Source organism: Podarcis bocagei, assembly GCF_964188305.1.
Source record: "Podarcis bocagei genome assembly, chromosome: 11".
Classification (NCBI taxonomy): Eukaryota; Metazoa; Chordata; class Lepidosauria; order Squamata; family Lacertidae; genus Podarcis; species Podarcis bocagei.
In genome coordinates, this window is record NC_138136.1 from 8,832,926 (window position 1) to 8,859,457 (window position 26,532).

The 26,532-nt window shown below is 42.7% G+C and overlaps 1 protein-coding gene across 2 annotated transcripts in view; it reads right to left on the bottom strand.

Annotated features, from left to right (window-relative positions):
- Positions 1-280: 280 nt before the first annotated feature.
- PTCH1 (patched 1) overlaps positions 281-26,532 on the bottom strand; it is a 115,322-nt gene continuing 89,070 nt past the window's right edge. For both annotated transcript variants that reach the window (XM_081213533.1, XM_081213532.1), the window contains exons 17-24: positions 21,574-21,757; positions 18,541-18,821; positions 16,531-16,668; positions 14,706-14,848; positions 10,550-10,649; positions 7,153-7,407; positions 4,873-5,404; positions 281-3,160 (exon numbers count right to left, since the gene is read on the bottom strand). In XM_081213533.1, coding sequence (XP_081069659.1) covers positions 4,874-5,404; positions 7,153-7,407; positions 10,550-10,649; positions 14,706-14,848; positions 16,531-16,668; positions 18,541-18,821; positions 21,574-21,757 — 1,632 coding nt within the window. In that variant the 3' untranslated portion in view covers positions 281-3,160; position 4,873. The remainder of the gene's footprint in view (positions 3,161-4,872; positions 5,405-7,152; positions 7,408-10,549; positions 10,650-14,705; positions 14,849-16,530; positions 16,669-18,540; positions 18,822-21,573; positions 21,758-26,532) is intronic.

Below are 26,532 nucleotides of genomic sequence, written 5' to 3' on the forward strand. Positions count from 1 at the left end.
AGAGACCCGGGTTCAAATTCCCACTCAGCCATGAAGCCTACTGGGTGACCAGGTTGTTGTGAGGATAAAATAAGTGTGGGGTGGAGAATTAGGTACACCACCATGAGTTCGTTGGTGGGATATAAATGAATGAATGAATGAATGAATGAATAGCATTTTAACTTAACAATTTGCATCATCTAAGAAGCTTGTCTATAGCATTGTTTCTGCTGCATTGCCTGACTCAAATTAAACGATACGACTCTCCGTGTTTTAAATAAACATTCCACAAACAACTAAATACGTAACCAATAAGTTATAATATTTTTTATTCATGTTAGAATTTCTATCAGTGTTTGAACATTAAAGTTTAGAGAGTTTGTACAAATTTTCACTCATGATTTAAAATTGAGAACCATGCTAGATCGCAAAATGGCAACTAAAACAGTTCAGAATGACATGAATATCCACACTCTCTTTTAACACTGTTAACATTTTCTTTGTTTGCAAATGGGACTTGTAATTAAAAATGTGCATTGTATTTATGTCTCAGTAATGTTCCAAAACATAATGGTATCATCATTACATATAAACTCTTTAAAAATATAATTCTGTCAAAAGAATTGAGGGCTACTATATACACTACAAAAATAAATTTTCATATAAATAAATTATATGGCATACTTTTATCTTTGTAACTGAAACACAACCCATTTCTGCTCAAAACAAAGCAGGCAATGAGACCCAGTCTGAATATTTTTTTTCCTTTTAACTCCTCACTCTAAAAAGCTACAAAATGAGTCCTTAATGTAAATGTTATATACTCTCTTCCTATTTAACATTAGTAAGCATTCTATACAAATAAAGATTCCATTAAAAAGTAGAAACATAGCTGTAATTGTGTTTCCAATAGAAATAAAATCCCTGCATTGCATTTGTTATAAACTGGCATGACAAATACTGTAAGAAAACATTCTTATGATACAAAAATATAAATATCAACAAAAATTAAAGTTTTTAATTAAAAACAACAACAAAAAAACAGAACAGCCAGCCACTGAGATCTCTTTTTGCCAATGTGACAAGAAGACAGATGGTCTATACTATGCACCAAGGAGCAGGCACCCCACAAAAAAGAGGGGGGGGGATCACACACACACACACACACACACACACACACACACACACACACACACACACACAGGCTAAGGTGAAGGGGCTATTGAACATCAAAGCCTTTTCCACTTTCTGCTTCTCTTCCTGTTTCAATAATAATAATCATGGTGCTAGAGTGCAGAGTGAGTGGCCCCAAAGCATAATCCGTGGAGCGCCGCCATGACCTCTGCCGCTGCAACTCTTGGCAGTGAAAGGTAGCTTGCAATTCGTAGCGTCCTGTTCTGTTGCAGAGCTTTTGTCCTTGTTTTATCGTCTGACATCGTGACACTTCTAGGGCCCAATTGGGCCCTTTTTGTCACAAGCGTTTTTCACGTTGGACAGGAAGCTGGAGCTGTAGATTGAGCTTTGGTGCCCTTCTAAACAGTAGCTTATGTACCACTGAAACAATGCGGTGCCTTCTGGCTCAAGTCTCTCTTTCCACCACTGGTCCTTCCAGTTCAAGCATGATCAAAACAGGGCTGTGTCTCTCCCAGGGTTAATAACCTGGAGGTATTAAGAGACCAATTCAACTACTTCCTGAATGGAAGCCGCCTTTTATTTACCTGAAGTTTTCTGAAACTATGGGGACATACGGCACTATGGCAACTATATTAGTTGTACTAGGTTCAGAATGTAGCAAGAACTGTCTCTTAAAAAATCATATCTATGCAATTAGCACACGCCAAGGCTTTCAGTAGCCTCTAGCTTCAAGCAACACTTTATTATGCGTTCTTGTCGTATGATTCACTGGGGATGAAAACCTTCATCACCGCTGAGAGACACAATTCTAACCATAGTACATATGAGCAAAGAGGTATAGGCAGATTAGGTCATTTCCCTAAAATCAAATTTGGTACAACAGGAACTAGAACCCACAAATGCTAATCCCAGTCTGTCCACGCTTCTCCTTTATCTCTGCTCTTTGATGAATGTCAGTAGCAGCTGTTAAGCCCTTAGAATATTTTCATTAGTTTTCTTTTTACCAAGTTAGGTACAATTCTACATGTGGCTACATACACACCCAGAGTAGACCATTGAAATCAATGAACTCCATCAGTCAAGACTAACTTGATTTCAGCTTGAATACCACTCATGGAAGTCCCACTAATTTCACTGGAACCTACTCACAAGTATACATGTGCAAGATTGGAGCCTTAGCCACTGTGGGTTGTTTTTCAAGGTCAAGGAACAGTAAGCACACACTTCTGAGAAAATCTCTTGCACATGACCCATTGGATTAGCACAGCACAAAAACCATATACTTGAACACGAAAGAAGAATTTCAGTGGGGCACGTGATGGAAATTCCCGCTAGTGGGTGCTCCATAAAGTAACTACAGTATACAACTACACACACACACACACACACACACACACACCACAAAGCCGCCCCCCACAGCTACACTTATCAAGGTTAAACACACTGCTCTTCATTTCTGCTCGTTTTTTAAAAAAAGGGGGGAAAAAACAGAAAAAGAAAAATTATCACGCATAGCGTGTTTGAAAGTTAACAGAAACATATCACTACCACAGGGCTGTGATATGGAAATTTTAAAAATACTTTAACACACGCACACACATATGTACCTTTACAAAACAAACAAAAACAAACAAACCCTAATACATTAGCAATATTTGCATAGAATTATACATGTAAATTATACAATATTTTAAGCAGCAGCAAACATATGCTGAAATTTACGACTAGATTAAGCTTAGTTGTGGCACAGAGATCAATGTACAAACAGAGCACAAACAAAACAGTCCCCACTCCGTTAAACAGGAGTCAAAATAACTCCAGATTATACTACTTTACATGGTTTCTCTTGTATATTACATATGTGTACATCTTTTAAATATTTATAGAAATATTTCACAAAATAATACAATAGGTTACAGTAATGGTGAACTGTTGCCCTGATGCAGGATTGTTCTTCTTCATAACTTCAGGCAGTTTTTCTACAAGCAGTTCTGGAAAGAGGAGGTGGTTCCCCATCTTTGGCCTCTTCTTTGCTTCAGTTATTTCCCTGTACAAATAGAGACAAAAAAAGGAGCCCCACTGTTCACCTAAAGTTCAGCAAAGATAAATAAATCACCTCAGCCCCAAGCCATCTGACAAGTTCTGCAATTAAAAGCCATGAGGCCTATGTTCTTTTCCCAGCCATGTCACTGACTTCCTGTGGCCAAATGGTTTAAACAGGTCCTTTTTTAAAAAAAAGGGCCTTGTTAATTCTTAGTTTTTCCATTTCTGGATGTCTAGCTTGCCCAGGTTCACAATCACAACGGGCAGATGTGAGTCTCAGCTTTTGTCAAGTTAGCACCAGCATCTGAACTAAATGAACATCATTTCATATCTGGATTTTGAGTTTTCCTGCGTTCACTACCCTTAGAATCTTACAGAAGAAAGGAAATCACAGGCAATTCAGTCTGTGTACTTATTCTAAGGCAGGTTACACTAAACTATGCACATCCTAGCTTTTCACAGATGTCCCTAACAAAAGCAATAATAAAGGCAAAAGTAAAGTCTCTCAAGTTTAGTTTTTCCACCATTAAAATCTCTAATAGTGAAAACTTTTCTTCCATCTACTTTCCCGTTCTATATATCTACTGCTTCTTTGTCCTTCCTAGGTTGTGTTTGCACATAAACATATAGTGGTGCCTCGCAAGACGGAAAGAATCCGTTCTGTGAGTCTCTTCGTCTAGCGGTTTTTTCGTCTTGCGAAGCAAGCCCATTGACGGATTAGCGGATTAGCGCTATTAGCGGCTTATCTGCTGATCGGATCAGCTCATAAGCGGCTTAGCGGCTTAGAAAAAGGGGGGGGAGGGGAAAAAACCAGCAGGAACTTGCAAGACATTTTCGTCTTGCGAAGCAAGCCCATAGGAAATTCGTCTTGCGAAGCACCTCCAAAACGGAAAACTCTTTCGTCTAGCGAGTTTTCCGTCTTGCGAGGCATTCGTCTTGCGGGGCACCACTGTAAATGAGAAAGCATGGTCAGCTGAAAATGGAAGCGGAAACACAAAGTTTAGTACCTTTCTGGGACTGTAGCACTTTAGGTGTTGGACAGCATGATTGACTGTTCCCCCACATTAAAGACTCCTTGTCTATTGAAAGCTACCACATTTGATAGAATATCTTAGAAGCCTTTCCCCCAATATTCTAGCTCTCCACAGACAAGGAATTTCCAGTAACCAATAAGTGTAACGGTAAAGGTAAAGGGACCCCTGACCATTAGGTCCAGTCGTGGCCGACTCTGGGGTTGTGGCGCTCATCTCGCTTTATTGGCCGAGGGAGCCGGCGTACAGCTTCCGGGTCATGTGGCCAGCATGACTAAGCCACTTCTGGTGAAACCAGAGCAGCGCACGGAAACGCCATTTACCTTCCCACCGGAGCGGTACCTATTTATCTACTTGCACTTTGACGTGCTTTCAAACTGCTAGGTTGGCAGGAGCAGGGACCGAGCAACGGGAGCTCACCCCGTCATGGGGATTCGAACCGCTGACCTTCTGATCGGCAAGTCCTAGGCTCTGTGATTTAACCCACAGCGCCACCCGCGTCCCTTGACCAATAAGTGTACAATCATGCAATTCCTCATGCAACTGTACGATATAACCCTAAAAATTATTATGTGTCTGACAGCCTTCTGATTTCTTATCACCATACAACCTTCCACAACTGCACAATCATCTTCTCCACATGGAAAAGTTCTTCTGGGATTCTAGATCTTGCAGAAACCCTTACCTTAATCTGAGCTGCTGCCACGAGTTCTCTCTTCACATTCAACATCTTGCACTTCTATTACTTCTACTTTAGAGTTCCTCCTCTCACACCGGACATTGAAAGGCACGTGAGGGTCCTCAAATTGTCCATGGTCGCTTTCGTGGTATCCCTCGTAGGATGGAAAGCCTCCTCCGCGAGTATTGTGGCCGTGCATTGGAGGGTGCACAGCGACAGTAACTGATGCTGAGGCAGTCACAGTAGTGATAGGCTGGCCGTACGCAGGCACTGACGTGCCCGTGGCAGTGAAGGCTGCGTTTCTGTTGTTCTGAGAACGAGCTCTCTGGCTGGAGCAGTCCCTGTTACTAGGGCAGGAGTGCCCATCAGTAGACGTTTCAAAAGCATCCCTGCGCGGCCGGTAAGGGGGTGGCCGGAGTCCTTCTCTTGGTTCCCTTTTGGGCTGCTTATTTTGATGCCAGGTTTGCTGGGATCCAGACTCTTGGTAAGCCTGTGATCTTGGGCTTGGCTGATAATACCTTATATCCGGCTGAACCACCTGGGAAGGAAATGGGGCACGGAAATCTTTAATAAGGCTATGGCAACAAATGATGGTAGCTCCTCCACAACCAGAAAGAACATGGTGGCTAAGCTGCTTGAAGGGGCAAAAGACTGATTCCCTCAATAGAGGATTGGTTTAAGCAAATTATGTGAAGTTGGCTAAAATGACAGCAGCCATTAGATTTCAGTCGAATCAAAAACTTAAGAAGGAATGGAACTGTTTAGAAGAATATATGACAAAACATTGTTCCAAAACAAATTTATTGATATGCATGGACTAAGTTCGCAAAGGAGTGGAAAAAATTATTGTAAGATTGTTCTGGGGGCCAAAGTAACTAATATATATTACACAATGACAAGTTCAAAATATATTAAAGGATGTCGTGTTGTGGTGGAGGGAAGTCACAAAAATAGAATGAGATAGACACAGAATGGAAAACAGGAATTTTATCAATGTAATAATTTACACTGTACAGTGGTGCCTCGCAAGACGAAATTAATTCGTTCCGCGAGTTTTGTCGTCTTGCGATTTTTTTCGTCTTGCGAAGCACGGTGTCGGGAAAGTTTTGGAAAAGCTTCAAAAAATCACCAAAGTCTTTAAAAACCTCAAAAAAGGCTACCACACCGCGTTCTATGATTTGCTCCTCGAAGTCAAGTCTCAACTGTATTAGCGGTGTTAAGAAAAGGAAACAAACTTGCAAGACGTTTCCGTCTTGCGAAGCAAGCCCATAGGGAAATTCGTCTTGCGAAGCAGCTCAAAAAACAAAAAACCCTTTCGTCTAGTGAGTTTTTTGTCTTGCGAGGCATTCGTCTTGCAAGGTACCACTGTATCTTCTGTATACCTTAGAGCATGTATACCTGTATACCTTCCATGTTATAACAATTAAACGAAATAAAGATATTGTACAGTTGGAAATAATAATAAAAAAGACTGGTGGTTTATGTGCCATTCTTTGCTCTGATAAGATTCGTTTTCTTATTTTTCAAGCCAACCTATTTTACATTATTAATTTCACCAAGGAAACTTAGTGGGTGTGAGAGAACCTGCCAGATTACAAACTTGCCCTTCTGTCAAAAGAGGCAATATTACCAGAGTTGTATCAAACACATCCCCATATCCCAAAAATCTGCAAATAGGGGGGAAATGTGATACAAAGAACTATGCCTACATTTCCTTTTTTAGTACTGAATTGGCACCAACACTTCCCATTCTTTCCTGAAATGCTTTTGAGGTTCACATCAAGTAGAGCCAAAAATTAAGGGACAATTTTCAGAAAGGCAGCATTTATGTTCTCCTTGAAATCATGTGCCAAGATATGCAACAGTGTAGATAAACTTTAGTGGGAACAAGCTGCTGCGGCCATTTCCGTAACTGTGGCTACTGTAAAAAGGGCACCTTTGGTAATAGGAATGTTTGTGACTATCCCTGTGCAAGTGGTGATTTGCTTTTTAAATGTTCCTTAAGTATGCAACTCCAAAGAGAAACTGGGCACTGGTGTGTGTGTGTGTGTGCATGTAGGAAAATGAATCTTCCATAAATTATGGTCATATGTTTGGGAGATCAGCCTGGATATCTTACTGTCACAGGCTTGAAGTTTCAGACCGGACTCTAGCCTAAGATATGCACCAATCTGAGAAATGTGGCTCTACATCTATGTTGCAGCACCTATAAAACTAGTTAAGGAATGGAATGTTAGATTTATACATGAAAGCTGGAAAAGAGAAACAGAGATTTGGGTTACTTACAGTGGATCTGGCAAATACTGGATTTTCAGTTGCTTCAACAATTACTTGGCGGACCGGGGCACCAGATCTTTGAGTGGACTCATACTGATGGAGCTCCTCACTGATTCCAGATACCGTGGTCTGAGAACTGTACTCAGAATCAGAAGAATCTGACCCATTCTGTGCATGACCAGGTGGTATGGTGAACCTCACAATGCTTGGGGGAGGCTCAGAAGATGGCGTAGGTAACCTGCTCCTTCCATCAACTGGGGAAACCTAGGAATGACGGTTTAAAAACTCTTAGTGGGTGTCAGTAGAAGCATCTGGAGAAAATAACTTTACCTTTGGTGAAATAAGCTCCCATCACTTCGGAGAGGAACTACAGTAAAACTGCTCCCATTTTTAAAATGTTTCTAATATCAAAGCATGCATTGAATGTCTGCATTTAATACCTTTTATCAAACTGTGTCTTAAATTGATTTTTTATTCTAATCTACATTACCAATTGATTTCCAAGTCTAGTACATAGCCTCTTAACTGTTAAAGCCCTAAATGGCCTGGGGCCAGAATACCCTAAGGCAGGGATGTCCAACCAGTAGACTGTGATCTACCGGTAGATCCCTGGCTGATCCTGGTAGATCGCGGGATTCTTATTGTGTACAAAAAGTTATAGGGGGAAAGCTAAAAAACTCTGTGCAATCCTTCCCCCAAAAAGCTCAACAACTCTATTAGTGGAAGAATTCATCGCATCTGATGTAAGAAAAAAGAGGGGGGTTGTAATGTATGTTAAAAGCAAATACGAACCAGAATTGTTATATGAAGATAAAGAGGGGAGGATTGTAATAGTCAAAATATCACTAGATATTCCCCACGCACAGTCCTCCTCCCTCCAATGACAAGGGGTAGATCACTGCCAAGGGGTAGATCACTGGGAGTAGATCACAGTCTCTGCCCTAAGGATTCCCTCCTTCCACGCGTAACTATCAATGCACTATTCAGCACAGAAGACTTGCTCAGGGTCCCTCTGTCATCTGAGGTTTGGTGGACGGGCACACAAAATAGAGATTTTTAATTGTGCCATAGTGTTGCAAAAGTTCTACATTATGTCCCCCACCCCATATCCCACAAACTGTTCTTGGCTGAGGGCAAACCAATTCTTGGGGTGGGGTGGAGGGAATGGTATGATACTGACAGTGAAAACAAACACGCAAATTGAATGAAATGGGCAAATCTGTTTAACTTGCATTAATTTAGCACAGAATTCATGACTCCACATGCATGATCCAAAGGGAGGCACGAGCCCAAAAGGGACTATTTAAACACAAACAAAGGCCCAAGGGCGTTGCAAACTTTCATTGCAGTTGCTCACCAGGGGCCTGCCACAGCTTCCCCCTTCCTCCGTCCCAACTCAATTTGAGACAGGGAAGCGACAGCTTCAGCTGCTTGCAGGCCGCCCCCTCTCCCCTGCCACGAATTGGCCTGGGACAAATGATACACCACACACAATTTCTACTGAAGAGGTCTTCCAGGAGCCTTTTTCTCTCTGGGAATCATGTGCAGAGTGTAATTTCCCCCATTAGGATGTTGGAACTCAACTGGGCACTCGGCTGGGGCCTGGAACCACCAAAGGCCACCTCTACCTGTCCTTGCCTGAATGCATGATAAATTATCATGGGGCCTTGTGACAGAGGAAGCAATGGGTGGTGGCAGCAGGAGCAGCTTACAGCTATGGTAAGGTTACCAGATATTTTTCAATGAATCCGGGGACACTTTTCAATAGATTTTGTATGGGGACTGATTTGTAAATCCGAGGACTGTCCCCGGGAAACGGGGGTGTCTGGTAACCTTAATATGGGGCAAGCACAGGCTTGCTGGCAGCAGGCCCAAATCCTACTCATAAGCACTCTATTGGGGGTGATCAGCTTGAATGAATGGCAGTGTGGTATACTGGGAGACCAGGGTTCAAATCCCCGCCCCCCACAGCTATGAAGCTCACTGATTGACCTTGCCTAACCTACCTCATGGGGGTTGCTGTGAGGATCAGATATGGTGGGCACCTTGAGCTTCTTAGACAGCGCAAGGTGGGGTGGAAATGTAATAAATAATTAGACAGACATTCCTAGCACTGGCACAAGGGTTTGCTTTCTGTTTTGGAATACTCCACACACATGTGGGGATCTCAGCCAAACCTGCACATTTAAAGCACTGTTATACGACTTTTAACAATTTTGGCATCTTCCAAATAACCCTAGGAACCGTAAACGTTCAGGCTGAGAGTTGTTGTTAGGAGATCCCAACTCCCCTCACAAAGTAGGGAATTTCCAGAATACCCTGTGAAGGACTGGTTGTTAAACCACTCTAGGAATCACAGTTCTCTGAGGGAAATGGTAAAGAAGGCTGATCGACGAAGAACTGATGCTTTTTGAATTCTGGTGCTGGAGGAGACTCTTGAGAGTCCCATGGACTGCAAGAAGATCAAACCTATCCATTCTGAAGGAAATCAGCCCTGAGTGCGCTCTGGAAGGACAGATCCTGAAGCTGAGGCTCCAATACTTTGGCCACCTCATGAGAAGAGAAGACTCCCTGGGGAAAAATCTGATGTTGGGAAATATTGAGGGCAGAAGGAGAAGGGGATGACAGAGGACGAGATGGTTGGACAATGTTCTCGAAGCTACTATCATGAGTTTGACCAAACTGTGGGAGGCAGTGGAAGACAGGAGTGCCTTGAGTGCTCTGGTCCACGGGGTGACGAAGAATAGGACACAACTAAACAACAATAACTAGGGAAATGAACGTCTCCTTACAGCTCTCAGCACCCTTTACAAACTGCAGATCCTAGGCTTCTTTGGAAGAAGCCATGACTTTTTAAGTGGTGTATGGTGCAGGTGTTTTCTTATAACGCATGAACACAGCATTCCCCTGCCCATAAAAAGGAAATGGGAAGCACCTGCCTACAAGGAGCTCCACAAGAGTGACCAGATTGTGGCACCCAATAATAGATGCAAATTAAATTTGGGGGTATCTCACTTCCCATACTTGTAGTTTATAGTTTCTGAGCTTTAGTAGGTACTGTTTCTTGGTGGTTTGTTGTGATACTGCGAGAAATAAGTACATGAATGGATTTGGATATCAGGAAGAATGTTGTCTTCTTCGCCTGATGGCAAATGCCATGCTCTTGAGGTCAGCAACCATGCTAGACTGCTTTTTAGCACAAAACAGTTAAAGAAGTTAGATTTGCACAAGCACATCAGATTTCAGATGCTCCAATGTATATGCAACGAAAAAATTCTGTTTTCTGCACCAAACTGCCAAATAGCAGTGCAACATACTTAGAAGTAGCACAAGTGTAAAGTACATAACATAATAATTAGTAGCAGTGAAAAGAACAACCACAATTTGCAAGTAATACAATACTGACCTCAGGATATGGTCCGAAAAGGGAAAGGAGAACGGGGAGTAGCACCAGTCCATTCAAAGCACCCAAGATTGTTAAAATTGCCAAAACAGCAAAGAAATACCTGGAATATTTCAACATACTATGTGTTAAAAAGCTGAAAATATGATTTAGAACTGTAAACAAAAATATGAAACACCTTTTACTAAACAAACAAACACACTAACACTCAACAATGTTTTTTCTTTAATGTACAAAGTCAGTATGCAGGGTTTTCAAACCCCCCCCCCTTCTTTTTACCTTTTGGATTAGAGAGGCTACATTCCACAACCCAAAGTGTTAGTTCAAAAAGGGAAGAAAGAAAGAAAGAAAAAACGCTTGTTAATTTATCGAAATCTTGCAGCATGTAATGTTATTTATGAATGTGTTACACAAACACAAAAATATGGAATGCGAACTGAATGACTGAACAGATTGAAAGCACAAATACAATGAAAAGGGGCCCCCATTAGCAAAAAAGAAAAAAAGGGGGGGGGAAGCAGCAGAAGCAAACAAATGAAGTGAAGGGTGTAGAATTTAAACAATTTAGCCTAGAAGGAAAAAGAAGCCCACTTCTCCCAGCAGCTAATCCACTGTGAAATGCTTCTGCGTCTAACAGCAGAATCTCTAATTAAATCTCTAGTGTATCAGGTAAAGCTTTCCCTTGCCATTCATTAATCACAACTTTCCGCCTTGAATTCTGTGAGTTCCAGTTTTACCAAATAGCTCAAATTGCAACCTTTTTAGACACAGGAACCAGCTTTTTGCAAAGAAAATGCAGGGCATTCTATGGTGAGCCCGAGCATTGTGCTGAGAAAGAGCACTCTACAATAGCAGAGCTGCATTGCAGGCTAATCTTTTGTTGAACAATTTAGCATCTCTGAATGCTCTTGTTTTGTGTCAGCCAATTCAAACATAAAGGCTGAAGTACTATGGAAGAAGAGGAGAGTGCACGAGTGGTTGTCCTTTCCCACCATTGAGGGCTAAGGTCTGGTATCCTTCATGAATACTGTGGTAAACCTGCCAGCAAGAGGAAAGCCTTACTAGTTGGGTATCCAGAATTGGGGGGGGGGGGTACGACAGAGGCTAAGCTCAAAGATGCATTTTAAAGCTAATGGATTTCAAGGCTTTGGGTCTTGGGCAACAGTTTGAAGAAAGGGGCAGAAGGGGGCAACCTCTTTGCCAATGGTTTAAACAGATCAAATCTTATTAACGTGCAAAGCTACAACTGTCATGCTATTACAGTAGGATTACGTATAGGAATTTCTACCCTGCATTAGCACCAAAAAACCCTAAATCATGGAGGGTCAGTGGCTACTAGCCACAATTGCTAGGTTCTAGCTCCACTGTCAAAACAGTAAAGGTAAAAGTAAAGGTACTCCTGAAAATTAGGTCCAGTCGCGGACGACTCTGGGGTTGCGGCGCTCATCTCGCTCTATAGGCCGAGGGAGCCAGCGTTTGTCCGCAGACAGCTTCCGGGTCATGTGGCCAGCATGACTAAGCTGCTTCTGGCGAAACCAGAGCAGTGCACGGAAACGCCATTTACCTTCCCGCTGGAGTGGTACCTATTTATCTACTTGCACTTTGACGTGCTTTTGAACTGCTAGGTGGGCAGGAGCGGGGACCGAGCAACGGGAGCTCACCCCGTCGTGGGGATTTGAACTGCCACTCTTCTGATCAGCAAGCCTAGGCTCAGTGGTTTAGACCACAGCGCCACCCGCATCCCTGTGAATTGCAGCTGGGCAGAGTGCTGCCACAGTCACGTCCCGCTTGCAAGCTTCCGTGAGCATCTGGTCAGCCACTGTGAGAACAGAACTCTGTACTAGATGGGGCACTGGCCTGATCCAGCTGGCTTAGCTTATGTCCTACACTAGTGTAAACTAACTGGGACACACCATCAACATGAGGCATTGGAGACATTTGCATCCCATCAGTCTAACTCTAGTATAAACAGGGTGATTACAGATCTGACCACTTTGAGTATACAAAAGCTCTACCTGGACGAGCTATTGGGCTAAAAACCTACTCCTTGCCATTATAGTCTGGCACCTTCCCCAGGCCTTGAAACAAGGCCCAAGCGTTGCTCCTTGACTTGAGAGCCATCTTTTAAAAACAACAACAGGGAAGCTAAACCCTGGTTGTGTTAGACAACGAGAAGGCCAAATGAATAAAGACAAAGTTAAAAGTGTTAAAATACCCATTTATTTCATTTCATAAAATTTATATGCTGCTTAATTGTTTTAAAAAACCAAACACCTCAAAGTTCAATTCCAATTGGAAAATGGTGTTACAATCCTTATTACCTAAGTAGACCACAGCTGCAATCCACCCAAGCACTGGTAACGCCCATTTGTTTAGAGCAGAGTGTGAGCAAAAGTCCCACAGAGATGAATGGGGGACAGTCAGTAGCAGTGCCTGGCGGATTGCAAACTTTCTCCAGCTGTTCTTTATCGTGCATATACACACTCAGTCACCGAGAGGGAGCAGTAGCACACTAGGTTGGGTTCAAAAGGATTTGTGGAAGGAATCCTTCCATTTGGATCCAGCAGAGGGTCATTCTCCCCTTTGCCAGTTCCCCCTTCTCTGTAAAGCCCACTTCTCCACCTTTCATGCTGTTCCACAGATTCCCCCCACCCTGCACAGAGCAGATTTTCAAAGGGTGCAGGTGGCTGTTTGGGTGGGGGTGGGGAGTTAAGACCCAAGAGCACTTCGTTCCATGAGCCAAACTCTGCTCACTGATCTGTAGAGTCATCATTTCTCAAAGTGGGGCTGGCGATGGATCACCAGGAGGCATGGCGCAGGTACTAAGTAGGTGAGGGAAATTGTGGGCTTGGGGAGGTTGCAGTGGCACCAAGGTGTATACTAGTTTATAGGTTGAGGCAGATTAGAAAGAGGTTATGATTTCATAAAGCCGTGAGAAACTACAATAATATATGCTTCCGCACTGCAGTTCCCCCCTTTATTACAACTTTACACACCTTTTTTGCTATTTGTATTAATTATTCTTCATCATCAATCTAGCTGCTGTCTGCCTTAATTGCAGCTCCTACTAACTCGCTCTTTTGATTTGTTTTATTTGCCCTGCAATTCTGCAAAACAGACAACATTTTTTGCCTTTCTGCTCAGTGACTTTGCACAGACTGTTTGGAGCAAAACAGGATCCATTTCATCACCCCTCTCAAATTCCCTCCCAGAGAGGAAAAAAAACCCTTGCTCTACGCTTTTATCTGCTGTATTCACATTCTTAATTAAAGCCACAAGAAAACAGGCTCCCTTTAGCTTCAGACAGAAAGGCCTTCAGGCTTCACTGTGTATTTTATGTTACATTCCGTGATGTTATAGGTGCCTGCCTGCTCACATTCTACCCTGAACTTTTCATTTTGGTCAGCCAAACTGTTCTATAATCTTCAGTGGCGGGGGTGAGGTAAAGGGAGTTTCAGTTTCAGGATGTTTATAGTTTTTCAGGCTTCTCCACTCAAAGTACTCTGCATGTAAATAGTTTGGGAGAGTGCTTAGGTTAAAGGTCGCCTCCAGCTAACCACTCTTTGGGAATAACTTAATGTTGCTGTTGAACAAACTATAGGCTGCATAAGGCCTTTTCTGAGCAGGAAGCTTTTAAAAGTATTTTTAACAAAATCCAGTACTTGCAATAGAAACAGCTACTAAAATGAAACTAGCAAAGTAATAAAGCAGAGTAAAAACGAAACCATGGCATAAGCAAACACATCATGCACAGCACTGCAGCAGTGGAGAAGCATGACAGCATTCCCATGAAAGGAACCTCACTTATGTGATCAGGAAAGGGCCACAGCTTAGGGGCAGAGCATGTGCTCTGCATATAAACGGATCAAAGTTCCCCAGCACATCTCCAGACAGTGCTGGGAAAATCCCTTACCTGAAACCTTGGACAGCTGCTGCCAGTCAGTGTGGGCAACTCTGAGCTAGAGGAACTTGCACTTGGGGTGTTCCAGCACAGCTCAACATCATAGTCTAATCCCAATGAAATAGTGATTCTCTTAACCAAATTTCAGATTATCCAGTAACCATTATAGGCGCCCTTGCCTAGTCAGATAAATGAGGCTCTGCTACATTCATTTAATTTTAATTAAGCAAAGGGAGGCAGGATGCACACATGTTTTACCTGACAATAAAGTCAAACTCGGATCCTGCAAGCATTAACACACCGAGCAGCGTAGACACAGCTCCATCCAACACAGGTGCAAACATGTGTTCTAAGGCAAGGACAGCCCTGCGGTTCTTGTCTCCTATGGCAGTCAGAAAGGCCTGGGAAAGAATGAAGTTCATGCCATCAGAATAGTGTGAGCAGCTTACGAAGATTCCTAAGGGGGAGGGAGTCCCCAGAGGAGAGGAAAGATGCTACAACGGCAATTGGCAATTGACAGTTCTTCTTACTATACATATATGAATAACTGGCTAGCGAGGCTTAAGGCAGACATTTATTTTGTAATCAATCAGAAGGCTTAATCTGTAAAGTGAGAGGTGTCAGAATTCAACCCTCCCTGGGAGGCTAAGCCCCGTGACTGCAGCAGAGTCAGCCCAAGACATCTCGCTGCCTGAAGCAGCAGCAAAAAATGTGGCCCTCCTCACCCCCCCCCCCCCGAGACAAGGTGTGCAGTACCTAAGCTAGTCAAATTGTTTTGGCTGCTGGGGCAGAAAATGCCACAAGTGCCTCTCTTCTGCTCTAGAGTAAAAACAAAGCGATAATAAACAACCAACAACTTCTTACTTTGTGCTGGTGGTTTGGAAGTTGCTAAGGCAGAGGTGCTTCCAACACCTCTAAGGTAATATGAAAAGTCCCAAGCCACGGATGGAGAGACTGCTCTGCTGCCCCTTCTGTAAATTACAAAAAGGCCCAGTCTCCGGGTGGGGTCACGCTGGCATGGGAAGCAGCTTGGGGGGATGTTACCCTCGCATAGGGATGAGGACACGGATCTCACTGGCAGGCCAGATCATTATCTCCCCTACTCTTCAAAGCCAAAGTCTGACAGGTGAGTGGGGCCATCCACATGGTCATTCACCTGGTGTAACAATGTTGTCAGGTGACTTTTTTTGCCCATGTGGTTATTGCAGAGTGCTTTGCGGGTACCACCACTCTGCGTCACTACCAACATACAAGTCTTCAGTGACAACGTGAAATACTGAAATACCCCCAAACCATGCACCGGTTTCTTCAAGGAGAGTGCAACTCCATCAAGCACTGGCCATTCACCTAATTCCTGGACCCAGGCACTACCAAACCACAGCATCTCCCTCTTGTCAAGATTCAGGTTCAATTCATTTACCTGTATAAAATTCGTTATGGAAGCCCGGTGCCAGTCGTCTGCATGGACTTATCTAACTCTGGTGACAAGGGCAAGAAGCTGGGTGTATTAATGCTTTGTAATTTTTGTGCGATTTGTGTTTTAATTTATTACAGTATTTCTACTCAGAAAGAAGGAAGTGTACAATCACCCTATTAGAGCATTGCTTCAGAATGCGGATGGAGTCTACATGATTGAATACTCCACTTCTTCCACATCAAAGAATTCCTTGAAAACTAGGAATACATGGGGAAGAGCTCTACAGTCATACCTCGGGATGAATACGCTTCAGCTTAAATATTTTTGGGTTGCGCTCTGCTGCGGCCCAGAAGTAACGGAGTGCGTTACTTCTGAGTTTCGCCGCTTGCGCATGCGCAGATGCTCAAAATGACGTCACACGCATGTGCGGAAGCGGCGAAACGCGACCCGCACACGTGCAGTCACGTCTTATGTTCGCTTCAGGATGCGAACGGGGCTCTGGAACAGATCCCGTTCGCATCCAGAGGTATCACTGTATTCCGATCTCCATTTGGAGGAACTAGCTGTCCACATGCAAGGTATTTTTTGGCATGAAGGGGGCATTTCTTTTCCAAAAAAAAAACGGGTTTATCAAAGAACAAAATGAGATATTCAGCTTCCACTTACCAAGGCAATGTGAACAGTGAACTCCACTCCAATTCCAACAGAAGCAATCAGGATGACTACAGGCACGGCACTCAGTTTTATCCCAATAAGACCCATCATACCAAAGAGTTCCACTGTCATCAGAGCCAGCACCACCACCTAAAGAGATCCAAATGGCAATTAGCAACTTTCCCTCTTATATACAGAACAGCAAACCAACCTGGTGGCTTCCAGATGTTTTGTACTACAATTATTAACAAGCACAGCCAGCTGGCAAGGGATGATGGGAGTTGTAGTCCAAAACATCTGGAGAATGGAGAGGGAAAGGGAGAATGAAAAGGTGAACCACTGGTATTTATTATTCTTAATTACTGAAATAAATGTCTAGGCTCTTCAGAAACCACGAGTTAATAGTTTTCTTTGAAGCCAGGCAGAAATCGAAGTATACAGGTTTGCTTCACTTATTGTTTGGCAATACAGCCTGAAATCATTTGGGCCGTTCTCCACTTCTTTCCTGAATTCCACCTCCACTTACGTAGTCCCAGTATAGTGATTAACGCAAGGAAAGATATAGCATGTGGGCTCCCCTCACCCACCCACCCAGACAACCTTTTGACCAAATTACAGAGTAAGTGAAGATGACTTGGGAGTAGTTAATGCATGGAAAACAGTGAATGCCATAATCAGCTGATGGGTGTCGGGTTACAAAGGGCCTCTTAGCTTTGAAGAACTTGGGGGGATTGGCATGGACAAAGCAAACAGTTAAAGTTAAGGGGAGGCTTTTTTATTTTTCTTCTTTCATCTACCTCGTAAACAATATTAGAGGCAGGGGGTAGAGAACACGAAAAAGGCATCGAAACAGAAGAAGGAGAAAGCCTGAAGACTTGGTTAAAAAGGTAAAATCCCTTTCTGAAAGCAAACTCCACCCCCTATAGGCACGGCAATAAATTATTTTATAAGCTAATGACTCGTGAATGATAACATGCACAGCCTATGACTTTTGAAAGCTACTCCAGACTAAACATTTGCCTTTTAACATACCTGCTGTACACACATCTATAGGACAAAACCTGGTAATTGCTTTCTACCTCTGCCCTTTTACAAGCTACAGGGAAGTTTGTAAAGTTTAGACAGCATAACATCAACATTCCATTTGAAAAAGAATGCCCGTGCGCTGAAAGATCACCAGCGCTTTCCAGAACATATAAAAAACTAGTTTATACAATTTACATTCATCAGACTATTTTTCCTACACCCTGCAACCCTGCCTTGCACTCTTCTTCCCCCATGAAACCCAACTTTGGGGGTCCAGGCAATTTTTCACACTGGTCCTCTCTTGAGGAAGTTGCACAGGAATCCTCAGATCAGGCCAGCAGCAGAGAGCAACCGATGCAGTCAGATGCTGGGCCCTGAAATCCTGTGCGGCTCTTTGTGTTAAGGCCGTGAACACTTCCAGAGCTCAACAAAGAAACCAGCTCCAGAGAAATGTCAGGAAGGACTTCACTCTGGGGAGCATCTCGGGTCCCTTGCCTTGGGCCCCTGAAAACCTTGGGACTCGCTTGCAAAAATAGCAAGCGTAAGAGCGAACTGTTATTTTCCAGCTATTTACTTGGAAGTCCACAAGATTAATTTCCAAAACAAAAAGTAACAGGTTTGTGTCCAGAACGTAATAATGAATTGCTTATGAGAAAAATAAATCTTGGCGCAAAAATCACTTAGCTCTGTAGAATAATAAGACGCTTTTTAAAAAAATCATTTAATAATTTCTCTTTCTTTTGCCTCTAGGTATCAGAATGAGGGCAAAAGTTTAGACACTTTTATTTTTATTTTAAACTTAAGCAAACAGAGGAGGCCAAAGGATGAAGGTTATTAAGGCTTATACCTTTTTCATGAACCCTACCCCCTCAAGTTGAATAAATATATCATGAATGATGCAATATGCATACCCCATCAGTAGCCAGACATAAACAAAACCTTCCTGACTGTAGCAAGAGCTATGCTGAAAGGAATTTTGCTTCAGCGAACACTTACAATGATCCCAGCTGTCCAAGGGTTCAGAAGGAAGAGGGCACACACCAGGAACGTACACGCCAGAACCACGCTGATGGACAGAAGGAGCCAATGACGGAGACCGATATATTGTTCCCAGAAGAGAAACGGGTATCCATTGGGGTAACTGGGAACCCCGAGGTTGGTGTAGTTATTGCAGATTGCTCTCACTTTCTCAATAGCTTCCACAAAGTCAGAAGTGTCGCGCAGTCCATTGAGGTAGAAAGGAAACTGAACGTATTCAATAGGCTCAGCTTCTGGGACTGGGAAGGGGAAAAAACACAATGCTTAAACAAACTTTTGTTGGAAAAACAGTGTATCAGAATACAGAGTGAAACAGACAAATGAAGCAGTTTGGCTCTCTGGTGCCAGAATATCAACATGGATTAATTTGCATTAAATGGTACATTCAGATACACCAAGAAAATGCAGCAGAAGCAGTACATTTCATTATGAAGAGGTGTAGTACATTTCAGATTTCATACAGGCAAGCCTTCCCACTATCATGCTATACATTTGGGAGTTATAAAGACACCCCAATGGACACTGTAATATTATCGATGCATCCCTAAAACCAACACCCTTTGTGGCAAGAATTCCCTGTTTCCACATTTGTTTTTTACTCATTGGATTTTCTGCAGACAAGTTAAATCCTGATTAAAAGTGCTGCAAGAAACAAACATGGCTACCCCTCCAAAAGTTCTTATAATGTTCAATAATGGTAGTGTGAAAATATAGCAAGTGGTGAAAGGAGAACTCTGGAGGTTCCGGGACAAGAAAGACCATCTAGATTAAATTGGTATGGGGAAATATAATGAGGCCGTGGATGTTGCACAAAATTTGCAAGCATGAGCAGCACTGAGTTTACAATAAGCAGCCGTTTAGAAGCACTTTATCCAGCATTCACTAAAAATCAACATATCAGAAGGCTAGTTTACAGCTGGAATGAAGTCTTCCTTTGGAATTTGCTATACAGTCTCATGGCTAGTCCACAAAATCTTATGCCACACAATAAATCACTGGGTGATATCCAATGTTAGTCATACAAACAGTAGGTCCTCTGAAATCACTGAGTGTACACTGAATTATTGATTGATTGATTGATTGATTGATTGCATTTCTATCCCAGCTTTTTCTCCATAGAGCTCAAGGTGTCTTACATGGTTCTTCCCCTCCGCATTTAATCCCCACAACAACCTTGTGAGGTAGCTTAGGCTGGGTGTGATTGACTGGCCGAGACCACTCAGTAAACTTAATGTTCAAGCGGGGATTCAAACTCTGGTCTCCCAGGTCCCAGTCCAACACTCTAACCCAGGCATAGGAAAACTCGGCCCTCCAGATGTTTTGGGACTACAACTCCCATCACCCCTAGTTAACAGGACCAGTGGTCAGGGATGATGGGAGTTGTAGTCCCAAAACATCTGGAGGGCCGAGTTTGCCTATGCCTGCTCTAACCACTACACCACACTGACTTATCTTTGACTTAGTTGGATATCACTCTAGTTTTTAATATCCCACAAGTCTCTTTGTTATCTTTCATTTATTTTTATTTTGCCTCAGTGCCTACTGTTAAAATGGGATAATCATATAAATACAGCATATACCATCATTAATGATATCAGTTAACAAAAAATGTCAAGGAATCGAGCCTTAACAACCTATGTTAAGAGTATTTTAGCTTGCAAGGTGTGATACCACCCACTGCCATACAAAATGGGCTTTAAAATAGCCAATCCATTGTGCTGACTATACTAGTATTTGTTGATAGCCGTCTACATAAGCCTGAACAGTAGCAAACAAAGACTTAACATTTGAAGATTTAGAATGGGTTTAACAGTTGACTGGAGAGAATCGCAAAACCTCATGTACTTTTGCACTGCCCTGCTAGAAGGGCAATACTTCTGAAATCATTGCATAGCTGACAGCATGGAATCCCAACAGCATAAAAAGGAAGCAGTGAATCAGGGCCAGCACTTGTAATCAGTTAAATACTTTGAAAGCTTAAAGCTGGCCAGTACATTTCTTACATTTTCCCTGGTTATTAAAAACGAGCTTTAGAGCATGCTACAGTCAATCAAAGAAAGATTAAAAACTTCAAATGACTATTTCAGGAAGTAGATCATTTTTATCCTTCAGTGACTCAACACACCCAAATTTTCCTCCATGCTCTCTTTTTAAAAAGCAATGCTAAGTCCCCAATACCACCCACTCCTCCCTCGAAAAAGCCATCACACAACTAGCATTAGGTTCTTGCTGCTGCTGTGTGTTCCAGACACTGCAGGGTCATTCCGTTGACTTACTAAACATGATTTGCCCTATTATAATCTCAACTATAAATTTTCATTAGGACAAGTTTTGGCTGGCTGCCCATGAGCTTTAGGGTTCGGATTCAGTGAAGCACAATTTGCTTGTTATCCAGTTGTGTTTCCAGAAGTACTGGTCCTCTTCTCTCCTCACTCCTGCCACCCAATAACCAACCAGCAATTCACCCAATAAATCCAGAGCAAAAGCAAATAGAATCAAACAGGGATTGCTATTCGGAATGCAAACGGGTGACTTGGGGACGGATTGCAAGAGCAGAGGATCCTTTTTATACAGATCTCTTTCCCACCCAACTAGCACCCCAAGCTGACAAAATCAGAGTGAACAAAATATAACTCCCAATTATTAAAACTCCACATTTGCAAAGGCAGCACACCAGGGGGAACTGAAGGCTCCCCTTCCATGGAAAATGAACAGGGCACATTAACATGAAACGAGTTTTAGACCTCTAATATAGACTATTAAAGAATTCATTTTTCAAAATGATGAACTGCTACCGACGCACGGCATTCTTCTACTCCATTACACAACCACAACCTGTCTCCTGAGTTTTTACTAAGAAACGCAATATATTGTTCTGTTTATGGTCTGACTCCTGGGCAGTGTCAACTGACTGGGGAGTTGCTAGGCCTCGAGAGACGGGCCGAGGCACTTATATAAACCATAAGGCATTAAAAGGGAAGCGTTCCTTACTTCTCAACCTGGTTTCTGGCATATAGTCTGCTTTATCGTGGACCCATTCTGGACGGTGGGGCCGGATGTTGGCTTGAGAGGCAGCATATGCCACAGGGTCATTGCTAACCCAGGCTGTCAGGTAGATGTAGAAGGCATTGGGGTTAATGATTCCATCTGCATCCACCAGGCGCTGTTTAGTCAACTGCAAAAAAATAAAAATAAAAATGGGGAGGGAAGGAAGAGGAAGGAACAGTTTAGGATGGAATTAGGACTTTTGTTCAGAATGTTAGGACTTATGCCCAATTCTTTTAACACAAGAAGGAAAGGCATTATGCAACAGCATGTAAAATGGAATAATAGCCTTTGAAAGAAGACTTTATACTTAGCAGAGATGTCATAAAGAGAGTTTTGTTTATGGTAGAAAAACTACATTTTTAAATTCAAGAGGTTTCATATAGCGGAAAATGCTTTGCATGCAATTCATTAGAAACATTGAATCAACAGAAGGTTCCAGATGAAGACTGAGCCAATTAAACCTAAATTCTAAAAATGTTGTCTGCAGCCAAGAGGGGGGAAATGACCAAACTGGAGAAACATATTTAAAGCTAGTTTTGAGAGAAAAAAAGAAAAAGGAACCGATGGAGGTCGGGGTGGGGGGGGGGAGAGAGAGAGAATCTGGCAAGAGTCCTATAGACGTCTGTGTGCAGTTAACCTCTGTTGTTAACACTGAAGGAAATGCCACCCAGTAAATGGAGGAGAGCTATAAAAATAAAACAACATCTGTATAAATTTTGCTAACACTTGCCTCCTATGACCTATGTATTCAGAAAATGCCCAGCACCCAAAACCAGATGAGTCCACTCTTCCAGGGGTCACGTGGGTAAGTGAATTTGGAGAATTTGAATCGGATTTTCTAGGAACAAAAGATGTTCCGCCAAACAACTGGGGTGATATACAGAAAATGCCAGGAAAAGGGCGACACACAAGGGGTTTTGTTTTGTTTATTTTTCATTCTGCCCCAACTCTCATTTTCAGGTCTTTCTAATTATGTGAAAAACAACAGTGACAGGAGCCTAAAAAAAAAAGCAAGGCTGGAATCTAGAGATCTGGATTCAATTAATCCACAGGATATGCAACAACTGTATGTCTTCAAATTGTCTTTGGAACTGCAGAGAACAGCTCACAGCCTCTGCGGAGGCAGCAGCACACTTTTATCCCTCCCAGGCAGAAGAAATTATATCAGGAGCCACGGGCAATCATTTGTTCCATGCTGCATTTTGCATTTGCTGCCAAACAAACAAACAAACAAACAAACAAACAAACAAACAAACAAGTCTCTTAGGGCACCTGATTATGGTTCTCTCTCCTCCCTGGATTTGCATATTGCATAAAGATAAGTAGTTGTTGTTCATATATATATATGTGTGTGTGTGTGTGTGTTTGATGTTTTATTATGCTTTTATATTTGTTGGAAGCAGCCCAGAGTGGCTGCAGCAACCCAGTCAGATGGACAGGGTACAGATAATAATAAAACCATCAACATCATTCAATATTACCCAATACCACTTTCGTCAAAGTACTCTAAACCGTGCTTTTGAGTCTAGCAAACAGCTCCTGAGAAGGTCATTGGAATGTTATTTTCTGCCTGAAAGCAAAGCAGTGGAGTTTGGAACGACACAGTTCCCTTTACAGACTTTTAAACACTTCCCTTAAGGGTCCTTAGATAGAAGGGGGCTTTGGCAGTGTTTGGCATGAACTTGTAGCGCACGTGAACTTGTACTCCACACAGGGACCATGTTCCAGTTCCCAGGCTGATTGCTGCTAGTTCAAACTAGCAGATCAGGACTGGTGGCATGGAAGCTAGAATTAAACTCATGAGGGTACAGCAGCAGCAGCCCACCCAGACGGCCCAACAACTGATTCCTTGAGGTACTTCCTGTTGTACCTGGGGCGGGGATGGATGTTAGCACTTCTATTGGGAATTATACTGTATGATTCTAATGAGAAACTGCTATCTACATCACACATAAGTGTAACATAGCATAACTGGCCCTCCCAACTTGCCCATGGCAAAAAATGTAAAATAAAACTGTACAAACAGCTACAAGCTGCAGCTAAAACATGGGACTACACCACTATCCAAAGCTGCTTAGCCTATGGGAATATTCAGATACTGCATCAGTGCTTCTACAAAAAAGTAGACCATATAAATACAGGGAAAACCCTCTGCCCAAACCTTATGAGCATATTCATATGCAGGGGTTTTTCATGATCAGGATGGAGCGTTATTCAGCACACACTCAGGAATGGGGAAGCAATTTTGGAGAAAAGAAGAATGATCTGTCAGGAGGTATCATTCCTTCTCCCATTTAGCTTGTGATGCCCATGAACAAATCTGAGATTTTTAACATTATGACGATTTGCCCTGAATAACTTCTCTTTCTATTTAAAGTATTCAAAGGAAGTCACACATATACCAAGTTTGGGGGGGGGAATAGTGTGCAAGTTTATCACCCACCCTCTTCCCCTATCTCTGAGTACCATATTGTCTTCCACTGAATGTAACCAAAAGACTTTATAATCTGAACCAAAATAAACAGAGAGATAGCATGTTCTTTTTTATTTCATGAAAATGTTTAATATAAATTGTTTTTGTTTGTTTTTTTAAAGGAAGTAGGACTTACATGTACAGGGGTCTTACTGAAACCAATGGGACTTACTTCTGAGTAAACCTATTTCTTTCTTTTTTAACCAGCTGGCTTGGGAGAATTTGCAAGCTGAACTCAAAGCATTGGAATGAAAGCAAACTATGCCAGATTTGCCGCTCATATTGGGGCAAAAGAAGGAAGCACAGTCCCTCTCATTCATAAGAGTGTATGCTGGTACAGAAGATGCAAGAAGCCTCTAGATCAGGCTTCCTCAACCTTGGCCCTCCAGATGTTTTTGGCCTACAACTCTCATGTTCCCTAGCTAGCAGGACCAGTGGTCAGGGATAATGGGAACTGTAGTCTCAAAACATCTGGAGGGCCAAGGTTGAGAAAGCCTGATCTAGATGTATGCAGAGTGACACTTCATCTATTGGTCAGAGAAATGCAGAAGTCTCCCACTAAAAACAATGCCCTCATTAACATGCATTCCAAACCATGGGCTAGCATGAATAAGCACCTATGTTGGCTTGTGGCTGCTTTGCTCCTCACCACTTGTTTTGTACCGCACAGTGCTAATCTATGGTTGTCCAAACCTGGGCTCGTGGTTTAGCTGTACCCTGGCTACAGCTTGTGGTTTGTCTGCACAGAACTGAACTATGAGTCTGGGTTTGGATAACACACACTAAACCAAACCATGGCTTAGGTCAGTATAGCACAGCAGCAAAATAACCAGGTAGGAGCAAAGCGGCTGCAATCGCTTCTGCACATTCAGACTGCCATGGTTTGGCTTAGCATTTTGTGTGAACCAAGCCCCACAGGGGTTCAGCAGATTTGGGGTCAAGGTGCATTTAAACTCATATTCCTTCGTCTTGACTGGGACTAGCACAGAAGATGTGATTTTAAAAAATGTCCCTAGACTGTATCATGTAATACTACAAATAGAGAAAATCACATACATGCACGTTAAAAGAGCTCCTTGGGCCTACGAAACCAGCAAGATAAATTATGCATTGCAGAAGAAACGAATGGATGCCAGGATGTAAAACTATCTATTTTGGTTACTCTCATATCAAATAAATGGTTAGGATCTCTTTTTCAAAATAAAACAGCCTCCATTCCTAGGCCTGGTGCTGCTGCTGATTTTATTTTAAAAAATCAGTTATAAAGAATAAAGTAGTAGAAAAGAACAGGAAACAGAGAGAGAGAGAAAGGCATGCTGCTTGACCATCAAACCATGGTTAGGGGACTGAGGGAGCTTGCATGGAATCTGCCCCCATCCCTTTTCATGCAGGCATCTTCAAAACTGCAAGGGCGTTGGTCTATGGCACTATGGTTAGTGTCTGAATGTTTTCATGAACATTTGTTAGCTTTGGAACCACAGTCAGAAGCTGGCTTGCAAACTGTAATTTAGGCCAGAGTTCTTCCCACCACGAGTCCCCAGCAGTTGCTGAACTACAGCCTTCATTACCTCAACCAGTTTGGCAAAGGATGATGGGAGTCGTAGGTCAACGACATCTGGGGATCAAGGTATGAAGAAGGCTGACTTAGGCTAACTAACTATGGTTGTGTTAAGATCAACGCACAACGGATGCCAGAACAAATCCTGGAAACATCGCCAGGCTGTGGGCTTTTCTGGAATGGCAGTTCCATAAGAAGGATGAAAAAGTGACAAAAGATTACTTGTATCGGGGTTCAGTCTGACCAGGAGCCCAGGGGTGACTTCACAAGAGGAAGCAACATAGGGGTCTGCAGAAAACCCTAGAGCAGCAGGGGATTCTGAAGGGCCCACTGAGATAGTTCATGCCATCTGCCAGGAGAAGGTAGGTTGGAAACAGACCAGTAATTATTCAGGTTGAGGGGGGTTTACAAATGGTTCCTTCAACAGAGGTATCACAATTGTCTCCTTCAAGAGGGCAGGAATTACTCTCACCTCAAGGAAGGTCACTTCATGACCAGTAAACTCAATACTAATAGCCAGGAAGGTTTTTCAAATGCACAAAGAGATCAGCCAGACATTTCCAGTGATTCTGTCCACATCTCTAGGTTAAATCAACTGAAACTAAACAGAAGCGTAGTTCTGCACTTGAGGTGTCATTCAGTTTGAAGCAGATGTAAGTAACATTATTCGCAAAGTGCTCAGAAAACAAATCACAGCAAGCCACCTGGGTTGTTCAACCTTGTGGTCGGGTCGTGATAAGCCTTAGGAATGGCTTCTCTGGGCATTATTGTCCAGATGCAAAGGTAGGAGAAGTCTCATTCTTCATTGCCACCATTGTAATAAGGAATACATTTGAATAAGCTCTTCCTTGTGTGTGGTGGGATTCATCTA